The sequence below is a fragment of the Polypterus senegalus genome, chromosome 2 (genome assembly GCF_016835505.1).
Source record: "Polypterus senegalus isolate Bchr_013 chromosome 2, ASM1683550v1, whole genome shotgun sequence".
In the NCBI taxonomy this organism is placed as follows: Eukaryota; Metazoa; Chordata; class Cladistia; order Polypteriformes; family Polypteridae; genus Polypterus; species Polypterus senegalus.
In genome coordinates this window covers 187,156,912-187,169,951 of record NC_053155.1, presented here as the reverse complement: position 1 = coordinate 187,169,951, position 13,040 = coordinate 187,156,912, and the positions used below count along the sequence as shown (strand labels likewise).

At 35.7% G+C, this 13,040-nt stretch overlaps 1 protein-coding gene across 2 annotated transcripts in view; it reads left to right on the top strand.

Moving 5' to 3' along the window:
• nhsb (Nance-Horan syndrome b (congenital cataracts and dental anomalies)) overlaps positions 1-13,040 on the top strand; it is a 381,035-nt gene that overhangs the window by 323,647 nt on the left and 44,348 nt on the right. Inside the window, exons 5-6 of one of the 2 annotated variants that reach the window (XM_039745042.1) lie at positions 1,128-1,172; positions 3,508-3,552. In XM_039745042.1, coding sequence (XP_039600976.1) covers positions 1,128-1,172; positions 3,508-3,552 — 90 coding nt within the window. Of the gene's footprint in view, positions 1-1,127; positions 1,173-3,507; positions 3,553-5,142; positions 5,206-13,040 lie in introns of both variants that reach the window. The other variant, XM_039745043.1, reaches the window with a different exon arrangement.

Sequence of the window (13,040 nt, the reverse complement as noted above, 5' to 3'; positions counted from 1 at the left end):
AATGTAATGCACTAATCTCACATATTGTATGAGGAGATGATACAAGCTTGGAGTCAGTTAGTAAGTCACAGCAGTCTGGCCTCAGTAGGTAGGTGAATCTTGCAAGACAAGATACTGCCAATAGCCAAAATTCTAAACCGAATGACAATCCCACAACTTGCAGGTTTAAAAATATCAAAAGAGAGGATGACTCTTCTATAAAAGCTGTGTTAAACACTTGATCTGATTTGTGTTACACAATACCAGTCCTATAGTGTGCACAGTGTGCCTTTGAAGCTCTGTTACCTAATACTTGAATCTCCATTATCTATCTATGCATCCATTTACTTAACCCAATGAATCCAGTTAAGGGTAAAGGGGACCCTTTGATGGAAGAGTGTTTTTAACTTGAAAAACCACGCAATGTTAAAAAATTATATTTAATGGCCATTCAAGTACAATTATAAATATAATAGCATCATTCATACTTTCATAAACTTGCTATAGGTTGCAACTTCACCATTTACTAAATTAAAAAATGTACATTTCATTACAATATGAGCAAACCTGCATTAAAGAAAGCCACATACCTCCAGTATTGTTGCTAGATATATAAACCTGTTTTTTCACTCTTCCCAAATGGGGATGTCATTGTACACAAATGACTGTCAACAAAGCCATGATGCTAAATGCTGACCCAGTGACTTATTTCATTTTAATTCCCTAGTAAGAAACTGGATCTTACATGACCTACAATGAAGAATAACTGAAAAAAGTTATTGACTGGACAGCCAGAATATTAATAGTTTAAAAAGAAGATACTGTATTGTGCAGCAAATAAAGATGCTACTCAGTTCTTAAACATATACATATTGAGAAACCCCTTCATTAGTCATGTATTCTGAATAATTTTTCACATAAAGCCTATTTACATTGGGTAAAACAGATGATTTTTTGTAATGGTTTATGAAAGTTTTCACCAAAAACACTTAGACTAAATAATAATGCAGACACTTATGGCTTTGGAAGGTACTATATTTCTACATAGAAACTGTTTAGAATTGCATGGAAATATAAGGTCTTGCACAAATTTTGTAGTGGTCATTACCTTAACTTTTGTTTAATGTTTCCCATGCTACATTCCTCAGGAGAGACCAATAAGGGAGTCTGACTTTCAACCAATACAAAGAAAGGTAATGTGAAAACTGCTGCCAGTTCTTTCATATTGAGAAAAGCATCATGGTTTACTGTGATTGCACACCATTTTTAAGTAGTGAATAATACATATGTACGTTCATGCATATATTCTCCAGTTGGCTTAATCCAGGGCATGGTTGTGAGGTCCAGAGTGTATTGGGGCAACACTGGGCACAAGGCAGGAAAAAGACCCAGGCAGGGTGCCAGTCTATATTGCAATGAATAATGAATCTCTATAAATGTGAAATCCGAAAAAAATGAATGCATGCATATTACTATTTTGTATAATAAATATTGAATATAGTATCAAAAAAGAAGAATTCCAGTATTTCAGTGTTTAATGCTGTACAAGGTATATCTGCAAATACAGATACCAAACAATGATATTTAAACTACAACATATTAAAACTACTCAAGCTCCTATGCATACCTTTTATGAATGGAACTAGTGTCAAAGTAACCTGGGTGAACATTATTAGTTGCTCAAAAGTATTCAGATTAGGTGCCTTAACTCAGATATTGAAGGGGAATCATTTTCAATAGTATCAATCCCAGGACAAAAGCATTGCAGGCAGACAATTTATGCCAAACCACCTTTTTACAGCATTACAATAGTACAATGTAACAGTCATTTTCAACATAAAAACCAGAGATTACCTAATTTTTCACAACAACTTAGCAGCTGGTGCAATATTCATTGCCTTTCAGCTAGCCACAAAATACACCTCATCTCACCTCATTCTCAAAACTACTTAATGCATTTCTAGGCTGTCAGGTTCCAGAACCAATTCTAGTAGCACTCGGCACAAAGCAGGAAAAAGCCTAGGACATGGTTGCCACTCCTAAAGAGCATCAGTAAAAGCCAAATTTCCACCTGGGGACAAATAAAGTTCCATCTAGTCTGTATGTATTTGGGGATGTGGGAGAAAAACCTACAAAAACACAAAGGGAGCTTGAAAACTTGATACAAACAAAATACAAGTGCAGGATTTGAACCTATGGTGTTGGATCTGTGAGGTGGCAGTATTAGCCACTGTACCAACATGCCCAAGTTGAAAGTATAATTCAATTCAGTAAAATGTATTCTTGCCACTCCATATAGTACAATGCTAAATATTTATTTCTAGCCCAATTGGTGCAGAAACATAAAGTGAGGTATATGGGAAAAAGAAATAATGCAGCAGATACAGAACAGTAAATGTAGAAATGTCAACAACAATAGCAATACATACGCAATAATATCAAACTGAATTATTCACTTCAAGAATAAACATACAACATGTACTAGACAGAATAAGTTACAAGATAGTACAAGTAACTGAATTGCAAAAAATTGGCAGCACTGCCTAACTGGTAAAGCAGGTATTTATGCAGTGGAGTCTTGGTCATGTATCAAGAACATGCCTATATGTGCAATAGCAGTTTGAGGGGTCAAAGGTAAAAACCGTAATGAATACTGTAATATTGCATGTTGCATGACTTAGGGAAAAGAGTTTATTGTTGGGAATGTGTAACGTTCGAAATCATGAACAGGCATTCTTAATGGTTTTGTTTGCATAACCTTCCTTTAACTACTGATTGCAAGGCTTTGCTATTCTGCCACAGTGCAATTGACACTTTTGTGCTCCATTACACATTTTGCAAAAATGGACGGGTATCAAGAAACAGTTAAGGTGCTAAAGAACCTTCTTAACAAGAAAAGCGATGTTTAGAGACCATGAGAGCTCTTCCACAATTTCACTGTATACCTCTAAAGTATTATTTCAATGGCAACACTACTAATATGAGTAGGAACACTGAGACGATCTCATATATTACATTTAAGTATCAGCTTTTCTATACATTTTATTGATAAAGTGACTGATTGTTGTTCAGTATTTAAATAAATGAACACATTTTGAAATCCTGGAAGTCTTTTTGATGACCCTGCCAATTCATGCTCACCTTCTAGTTTTCTAGTTGACCCTTTGGTCTCTGGACAGAATGTGACTCCATTGGGCTAAGCTAACACTCATTGGGTAGCAAACAGCCTAAACTTGCTATTATACAAAAATTAAATCCTCACAACCATATGGAACCACACTGTGATACAGCCAACAGTACCCTGCAAAGTTATTTATGACAGTGCGCCTTTGAACTGGACATGTGTGTTTTTTTAAGTTCTATGCTGCATGTCTAATTCCTGAAGATTGGGTATGATTATTCTATAAATTAAAGATTTGTTTGGCCTGAAACATAGTCATAAAATAAAAAATGGTCATTTAATTTACCCATTTAACATCTCATTGTTATTGATAAATTGCATCTTCATTTTGCACTGCTGCAAATCAGGAGAGACCAGGAAGGGATGCAGAATTTCATCATTTGCAGAGAAAGGTAATTTTGTATCTCGTGACTGATTTCTTTTTTAGATTCTTATCAATCAAAAGCACTTTTGTGCTGTCTCATGTTGTCCTGTGGCACTTCATTATTTTGGGCATGATTCACATTCCTTCCCATGTATTTTTATGAACACTGAGGAGGAAACAAAGAATTGTGTGTTTTTTCTATATAGGTTGTTTTATGTGGAGTACAATATTTCTCTGACAAATATGAGAAACATACTGTCATCTGTTTCATTCAGTTTGTCCTCACAAAGCAAGCTTTTTAATGCTTCTTAATTTTAATGCAATTGTCTTTGAAGCAGCTACAGCATCATTGTTCCAGTTATGATATTGTAGCTTTCTCACTTTAAATATATGTATAATGTACTGTATTGACACAGCTTTTTCATTTCCATCTAGATTCTGCTTTCAGGTAGGTAGCTCTGATTATTCTTCAATTTGGTTTCAAACATTTAATGTCTTTTTCCTTAGATGTGTCACTGAAGTTGTCTCAGTTTTGAAACTTTTGTAAATCAGTATCTTTTCTTTTTTAAGTGGCCTTCAGGTGGAGTTTTCCAAACAAGTCAAAAGTTAAAAGTAGTATGATAGTGGATGCCAGTGGACTAGCATGAACAGCACCATTAGAAAAGGAACAAAATTTGTTTGTCTTCTTCATGTTGTGTGTTCCTCTGCCTCTTGGACATGAAGGCACAGTGAATATTTTCTGGTACTCTCCCCATTCATACTCTTGTTTTTTTTACAGTATGTGAAGGTTGGCATCCATTGTGCACAGTTTTTTTGTGATTTGTACTGAACTTGTCCACATCTGTTCATATGTACTCAATGGCATTCTAATTGGATGCTGCTGACAAGAGAACATCTAATGACAGAAAAAAAGAAAATGAAGATTCTGTCAAGAGACTTTCAATTTCCTTCACTGGAATTGTTTCATATTGCCTCTTTCTCTGATTATTCTGAGCCAATGAAAATGCTTTGGGTTACAATGAAGAAAAATTAATGTGTTTGTTTCAACACACAAGTGACAAATATTATTCTGGTGAAATTAATACGTTTGGTCAATCTTGGAACAATTTCTCTTGCATACTGAGTAAGCAGTTGGCCTTAATAAGACTATTTTTTTCTCAATGTGATTGATTTTGTCACATTAAGTACAGTTTTCAATATGCACTGCGCTGGGAATATATGTACTGTATTTTTCACATACAGTTGCACATAGATTAGTTTTAAATACTGATTATTACACATTAGCCTAAAAGCTGAAAAAATCAAAATTGAGTACCTCTGGAATGCACTGTTGTATATTTGCAAAGTTAAAACATGAGGTCCATGGCCTGCCTTTAGTTTATGCACTAGGTTAAACATCTGATACTGTATAACTTTATTAGAATTCTGGCTCAAGTCATATCCCCCAAAGATTATCTGATAAACATTCATTCCCTTTTTCAACCCATTTTTTTCCAACTCTTCCCTTTCTGTTAATGTGACGATGATCCATGAGTGCCTGGTACCATATCTGTTTATGTTTCCTTTGTTATGTTTAATTATGTTTTTTTTTTTTTTTTTTTTGTATTTTATGTTTTAGTTTCCCAGAACCCGTTCATCTTCCCCCACAGAATGTTGTCACATGACCCCATGGAGTAGAAAGGTATTTAACAGTGCTTCACTAGTATTCTCTTCAAATAAGCCTGACTTCCAAAGATTTCCACAGTGCTCATTTAATGAAGTTAGCATTGTGCTCTAACTATTTTTTCTTTCTTTTACTAACATTTCATATTTTTCCACTTGTTAATCTAACCTTTATGAATTTGTTTTCTTTCAACCCTGGACACTTAACTTGAATCCTTATATGGCTTTATTCTAACTTTGTATCCAAATTCAGATTGATACGGTAGTTTTTTTGCCCTTGAATTTAAAGCATGTTTCCTTATCATTTGAGTTTTTACAGGTTTCTGGTTTATATATAAGTACCTTCAGAAAGTTTTCAGACCCCTTCACTTTTTTCATATTTTATTATGTTGCAGTCTTATGCTAAAATTGCTTACAATTATTTTTCCCTTATCAAACAACAGTCAATACCCCAGAATGACAAAAGGAAAACAGGATTTTTGGAATTTTTACAAATTTGTTAAAAATAAAAATCTGAAATATCACATTGGCTCAAGTAAATGCACACACCCACCTAACTGTATATAAGCTCCCACTCCTGACACTGTGTAACGGAGCAAAAACCAAGCCATGAGGTTGAAGGAATTGCCTGAAGAACATTGAGACACGATTATGTCGAGGCATAGACCTGAGGAATGCTACAAAAAAATCTGCAGAACTGAAGGTTCTCAATGAGCACAGTGGCCTCCTTAGTTCCTAAATGGAATAAGTTTGTAAATACCTCGACAGTTCTTCGAGCTGGCCACCAGGCCAAATTGAGTAATCCGGGGAGAAGGACCTTGGTAAGGGATGTAGCCAAGAAAATGATGGTCACTTTGGCTGAGATCCAGAGAATCTGTGTGGAGATGGGAGAAACGTCCACCACTGCAACACTTCACTAAACTGGGCTTAATGGCAAAGTGGCCAGACAACATATTAAAGACTACTTGGAGTTTGCACCTAGAGGACACTCAAGACTATTAGAAATAAGATTCTGTGGTCTGTTCAAACCTGGCTTCAATTCTAAGTATTACGATTAGAGGAAACAAGGCACCACTTATCGTCTGTGCAATTCAGTGAAGCATGGTGGTGGTAGCATCGTGTTTTGGGTTTGTTTTTTGGTTGCAGGTACTAAGAGCACAGTACAGAGATATCTTTAATGAAAACCCACTCTAGAGTACTCTGGACCTCAAACAGGACTGAAGGTTCACCTTTCAACAGGTCTAGGGCCATAAGCACAAAGCAAAACACAACAGAGGAGCGGCTTAGGGTCAACTCTGTAAATATGCTTGAGTGGCTTATTTAGAGCCCAGATTTGAACCTAATCAAATATCTTTGGAGAGGCCTGAAAATACCTGTCTACTACCAACAGTCTCCATCTAACCTGACAGAGCTGGAGAGGATGGCAGAAAATCCCCAAGTCCAGGTGTGCAAAGATTGTTCCATACCCAGAAATACTCCAAGCTGTAATGGCTTCCAAAGGTGCTTCAACAAAGTATTGAGTAGGCTAAGCGGCCTGAAAGCTTGTGTCAATGGGATGTTTTGGTTTTATTTTATTTTCATAATTTTGCAAAAACTCCTAAAATCTTGTTTCAGCTTTATCATTCTGGGGTATTGAGATTTGTTTCATCAGGGAAAAATAATTTTAAATGATTTTAGCATAAGGCTGCAGCATGACAAAATGTGAAAAAAGTGATGGGATCTGAATACTTTCTGAAGGTACTGTATGTAAGTTATATTTATTCTCATATTCTTGCATTAAATAGAACATTTTCTTTTTGCAGTCTTCTCTCTTTTGTTAATCAATATTGCTATTAATCTATGTTAAATAACATGACTAACTTTGCGCACAATCCCTTCCAACTATCACTTCTTAATATGTTTCAATATACAACATATTTTTAATTATATCATAATGTATGGGTTATTTTTTTACTTGCAGATTGCAAAATTCATGTATTTTCATATGGAAAATCAACTGTTATTTTTGTCAGAGTCAGCATTGTCTTTTGAAGAGAATTTGTGAAATAACTTTTTCCGAATGTTAGTTATACATTAAGAGGTAATTTCTTCACTCTCATTAGAAAGAAACGTGGGAGTATAAAGAGGGAAAGAGGACGAAGCAGTCTCACTGAACATATCTGTTCTCTAACCTTGGTTAAATCTTCATCTCTTTCTCAAATCCTTTCACTACATCAGTATTAAATGTATTAATCTTAAAAGTAATTGCTTTTTTTAAAACATACTGACTTTTACATTTGGAATAAATCAATTAGTCTGCTGATGTTGTAAATTTTCTGATCTCATAATTGCACTAAATTTCCAAACTTATATAAAAATGCTGCAGAACTACATCACACCACTCTCAAACGTGCTTCATCCCAAAATCATAATGACAACATGAGCAGTAGAAAAGATATAAAATCTTCCAAATGAAAATTAAAAATAAATTGAGCATCCACATTTAAAACACTCATTTTTTTATCAATGAGGTTTAATATAGATGATTAATATAGAGAAAGATTCTGAGCAAAAGAAACAGATGCAAGCAAGGTGCCAGTTCTAGAGTAAGAATATCCCTTGCTGCATCTAAAGGCAGAGTGAGTGGTAAGAAGAGGTCACTGTAAAACAAACCATAAAGAGAATATCCCTTCTAATGTCCACTGTTTTCATTGCTTTGCAGACAGCTAATATGAACAAGAACACTACTTGTTGATGCATAACTAAAGTTCAACAATTCATCCATTTTCTATTATCCAGATCAAGTTGGACAGCAGGTTTTGCCTAGCATGGCCTCTATGTGCTAAAAGTGTGGTGCTCATCTATCACAAGGCACATCCATTCTCACAGTAGAGCCATCAAGTAACTGAATTAGTGTAGTTTTGAAATGTGAAAGGAATAACTATATTAACAAAGGGAAAATGTTAAAACTCCACATGCATTAAGTTATTAAACAAACATTCCTTCAAAATATAATAGCATCATCTGAAGATTTTTGATTGATTTTTTATTGTAATATGTTCATATGCATTTACTGTATTATACTAAAAGCATCCTTTCATGTTCTTTCTTTTATACTCTAACCTCAACCATTTGTCTTTTTGTAGTGTCCTTAACCATTGCACTCTAAACATGATCATGCTTACTTCCATCCTAACTTTTTTCTGGTATCATAAATTTAACTAGTCTCCTTTTTATTTTAAGCTTATATCTTTGATAATTTTCCCTAGTGCTCTTCTGACCATGGCAAAAATTCTTCATTTTGTTCTAACATTGTTCACATTGTCTTTAATTGCAGCCTTTAATTTTTGATCTAACTCTGGTCAGTTTACTTCATGATTTAACTTTTATCATCTTGTGATTATGACTGATTTCTACTATTTGCCACTTTCCTTCTTTTGTTAAGTACTTGTAGTTCTTTCTTTTAGAATGCAATACTAACAATACTTCTATATATTTAAATATTCACAGGCATTCCCTTCATTTTTACTGTAATGGCAGTAATGACAACACCTGATTCAATGTGTTAAGATAATGTTATTTAAGATATGGTATTTAGGTTTGCTTACAATTATGATGCACTTTTAATTAATTTGTTGTTCTAATTTTTGAAAAATTCAGTTATATTAAACCAAGTACATTATATATCCATAACTGATTAGTAAAGTAGACTTGTTAAATTCTTAAGAACCACAATGTCTGACTGATGTCATTCCATGCAATTAATTTTATTAATGTCACTTCTTCAATTACTCTGATCATTAGATGCCTTTTCCTGCTCCATGCCTATGTTTTCATTATACTCCCATCAGTGCCCAGTTTGGTGTTACAAAAAATAAAGCAGCTAGTATGGTTTCATTTTTTCCTCTGGACTTTTGAAATCATTTCTCACAAATATGTAATCTAGCCAAAGTGTTTTCATGAAAATTCCTTGAAAGGGATACCCTGATTTCTCAGTCTCTCAAATCAATCACATTCATACTAATCAAGTTTTAACGAATTATGTAGCATGTCTCTTTCAGAAACATACAAAAGCAATATGATTTTAACGAAAATAGAAATGTATCTCTCAGTCACTTATTTTTCTAATTCTCCTTGTGAGAATTGCAGTGGCATCAAGATGAGAAGGGTACACCAGACTTCCATGTTCCCAACAGAAGTGTCCAGCTCTTTACAAGGATTATTTAAGTGATCCCAGGCCTATTGAGGGATGGAATTATCTCCAGGCTATCTTGGGCCTTCCTTGATCTACCCACAATTGCATCATTCCTTGTAGGAAATTCCCAGATCCACAAAACACCTCAACTGTCTCTTTTCATCCCATGGAGGAGTGGGTATATTCTAAGGTCTTCCCCACAATCTGCCCAAGTTTGTAGACATTGTCTGGTCCCAAAGTTGTGTGCTCCTTAAGCCTGAGCTACATAATGATACCCTGCCAATGAGTATCATGGACATTAGAAGAGACACCATACATCCTATACATACTTTATATACTTCAGTTAACTTAATGCAAAGACTGCAAACATAACTGTTTCTTCACAAAAACGAGGACTAAACAGCATGTAGCAGTGCTGTTGCTACCTCTCCCACAACATAGCACAATTTCAAAACTTTAAATCCAATGTATGTCTTTATACCTGACTAGCAAATTCCCATGACCTTGTATCTTTTGCATTAAACACAAAACAATGTTGGTCAGTTGTTTCAAGTCCAATATGGAATCTGCATTATTTCTCCTAGACCATGGGTTGCCTATCGGCCACAGTCCCTGTTTTATTCCTCTTTTGCTGACACCTGGAAAGTGTAATGCCATTTTCTCCCTATTTAAAAAATGAAGACTAGTCTGTCTATATTAAGGTACTGTCCTGAACTAGGTTGAAGTGGCATGTTAACCAAAGCAACTTTTCAATATTAAGTGTTTTTCTGCATTTCCAGTTGGACCTCAACCAATCCTCAACCCTGATACTGGAGAACCTATCAAACACTACTGACAATTGCCACAGATTTAAACCTACAAAATACTTCTTGCACTACCTTCATGTTTCCAGTACACTCGGACTGTATCTGTAATAGTATCTTGGACAAAGATATCTCTACTAAAAATTGCAATTTATCCTTTATGACAACATGTATAACATGCACCCTAAACTTGATAATTTTGCTGGAATTTCTTTGAATCCACCCAGAAGTCATTTTCCATGGCCTCATCACCATCTCCACCCACACAAACAAGTCTGTGCTTTGGCTGCTGCTATGGCTGAAACCTTTTTGACTTGCTGGTACCTCTTAGTCAACCTACCTGAGACTCTCTTGCTATAATTGAGTACAAGACATATTCTATTAATACGGCAGATTCTCAAACTGTTCATGTCTATCAAGAGTCCTAATGTTACTGCACAGACAAGTACCAACCACCCTTTAATCATAGATCTGTACCGTTCTGCTCAGTTTTGAACTCATTCAAAATAAACACAGATGCTAAATTTTGCCATTTCATCCTTACCACCCATTCACATCTTCTTGGTCGTCCCAGACATATGACCAAGGTTAGCACCTCTCTCTGTTTAAGTGTCTAGAACATGCAAACTCAAATCAGATGGCACAACCAGAAAATCTATTATTTAACAGTGGTACAGGGTACACATATGAGTAACACCTTGTTAAAATATGGTGAGTGATCACTGGAAGTGTTCTACCAAATAAGACACCAGACTAAGAATAAAATTAGTAATCCTGGGCATGCTGGAGGATTAATGTTTTCTTTCAAAAGCAAAATGAAAAAAACAGTGAAAATGTGTTTCCTTTTCTTCCTAAATGATCAGAATTGAAATTTTCATGCAGTAAAACTCTCTAAAGTAAATACATTGCAGTATGGCTACCTCTAGATAAAAATGCTGAATACATTCCTGGGAAAGAGAGTGGGAAGCTATTCAAGAAAAAGGAGAAAAATTTCCTTTTAGGGAGTTCTGTCTGGTGACCATAGGTGAACTGCCTGCCTTCTTTTGCTGTCCTTCTACTTCTGACTCCTCCTCCAGACCTTTATGGGTGTCAATGACTTCTACAGACTTCCTGTCAACCTTCAAAGGCTTGTTCAGTACAGTCTTAGTTCACCTTTGAAAGAAAGCAAAACAAACTCTGGGGCATCTAGAATGTACTATACACTTAAAAGTTGGTTTGTAGAAGTGGCAGCACAAGCTGCGATAGAAGTTTATTAGTGACTAACATGACTAACACAGAAATCCAATAATAATTAATTTCTTGGATTAAAATAAGAAAGGTCAATCAGTAGTACCATTCTTTTCAGCATATAAGTTGCCCTTTCTAAGAAGAGTATTGCTGTTAGGCACCAACACCCAAACAACACACAATATTTCCCACTCACACTTTTAGCTGGAGGCAGTAATATTGTCCCAAGCCTCATAATAATTTTTGCCAGTTTATGTCATCTCCTGGTCACCAGACATTGTACTGGTAAATAGCAGACTCAGACCTAGCTTTAGAGTGTCCCTGGACACGCTTCTGTTTGATTTGTTTATGAAAAATCATTTTAGACCTAGTTTGAAATATTTTTTGTCCAATGCTTATGCTTGGACTAATTCCATCCATCCATTTTCTAACCCACTGAATCCGAATACAGGGTCACAGGGGTCTGCTGTAGCCAATCTCAGCCAACACAGGGCACAAGGCAGGAACCAATCCTCAGGGTGCCAACCCACCGCAGGACACACACAAACACCAAGGCCAATTTAGAATCACCAATCCACCTAACCTGCATGTCTTTGGATTGTGGGAGGAAACCGGAGCACCTGGAGGAAACCCACGCAGACACAGGGAGAACATGCAAACTCGGGTCTCCTAACTGCGAGGCAGCAGCGCTACCACTGCGCCACCGTGCTGCCACTTGAACTAATTAGCTGTGATAACCTTAGCTGGAGTAGAAGACTTTTGACAAACGTTCTATAAGGTTAACATAAAGCCTGAATATTCATCCACCATGCTAAGTTCACATTTCTAGCAAGAGGTTCTTATAATTCATAAAGTGATATACCAAAATGAAAGATGTGTTAGTTTAACAATAATAAAATGTTGCCTATATTACCTCTCAAATGAAGATATTGACTTCATAGAAATATATATATATATTAAAAAAGGAACATATATAGAAATACAATCCTCAGTCCGTAACAGCAGTAGATAACTGTTGTGCTCTAGGCTCTGGGCTCACCATGGGCAGCATCTTTTGTACTGCTATAATCCTCATATGAGCTCTGGCTTCATGCAGAAGCATTTCTTGGTTGGTAGATGTGACATTCAAAGTGCTATGGAGTTAGGCCTTTAAAGGATCTCCAGTCCCTCTGCCAGATGAGTTTGGAATCAGGAGTGGAAGCAAGGACTCATCTTGAGAGTAGGAGGAGGAGGAACAGGAGGAGGAAGCAAAAAGGCTAGAGTACTGGAGGTGTGGAACTGTACCCCTAACCTCAAGAGAGCCCCCAGTCAGTCACAACCTTATCTATCTATCTATCTATCTATCTATCTATCTATCTATCTATCTATCTATCTATCTATCTATCTATCTATCTATCTATCTATCTATCTATCTATCTATCTATCTATCCCCTCTTAAACATATTACACAGTATGTAAACAATCAAAACCATCAAGTTTGACAAATTAAACTTTATAATAATTGATGCCATCAGGGTGTGAAAGGTTATACGAATGCTGTTACCTCATTTATTTTCAGATTACAGTCCATTTAGGACAGTTTTAGATCTACAAACAGAATATATTTTAATTTCTTAACAGACCATTTTTTAAAACTTGTTTGATGAGATT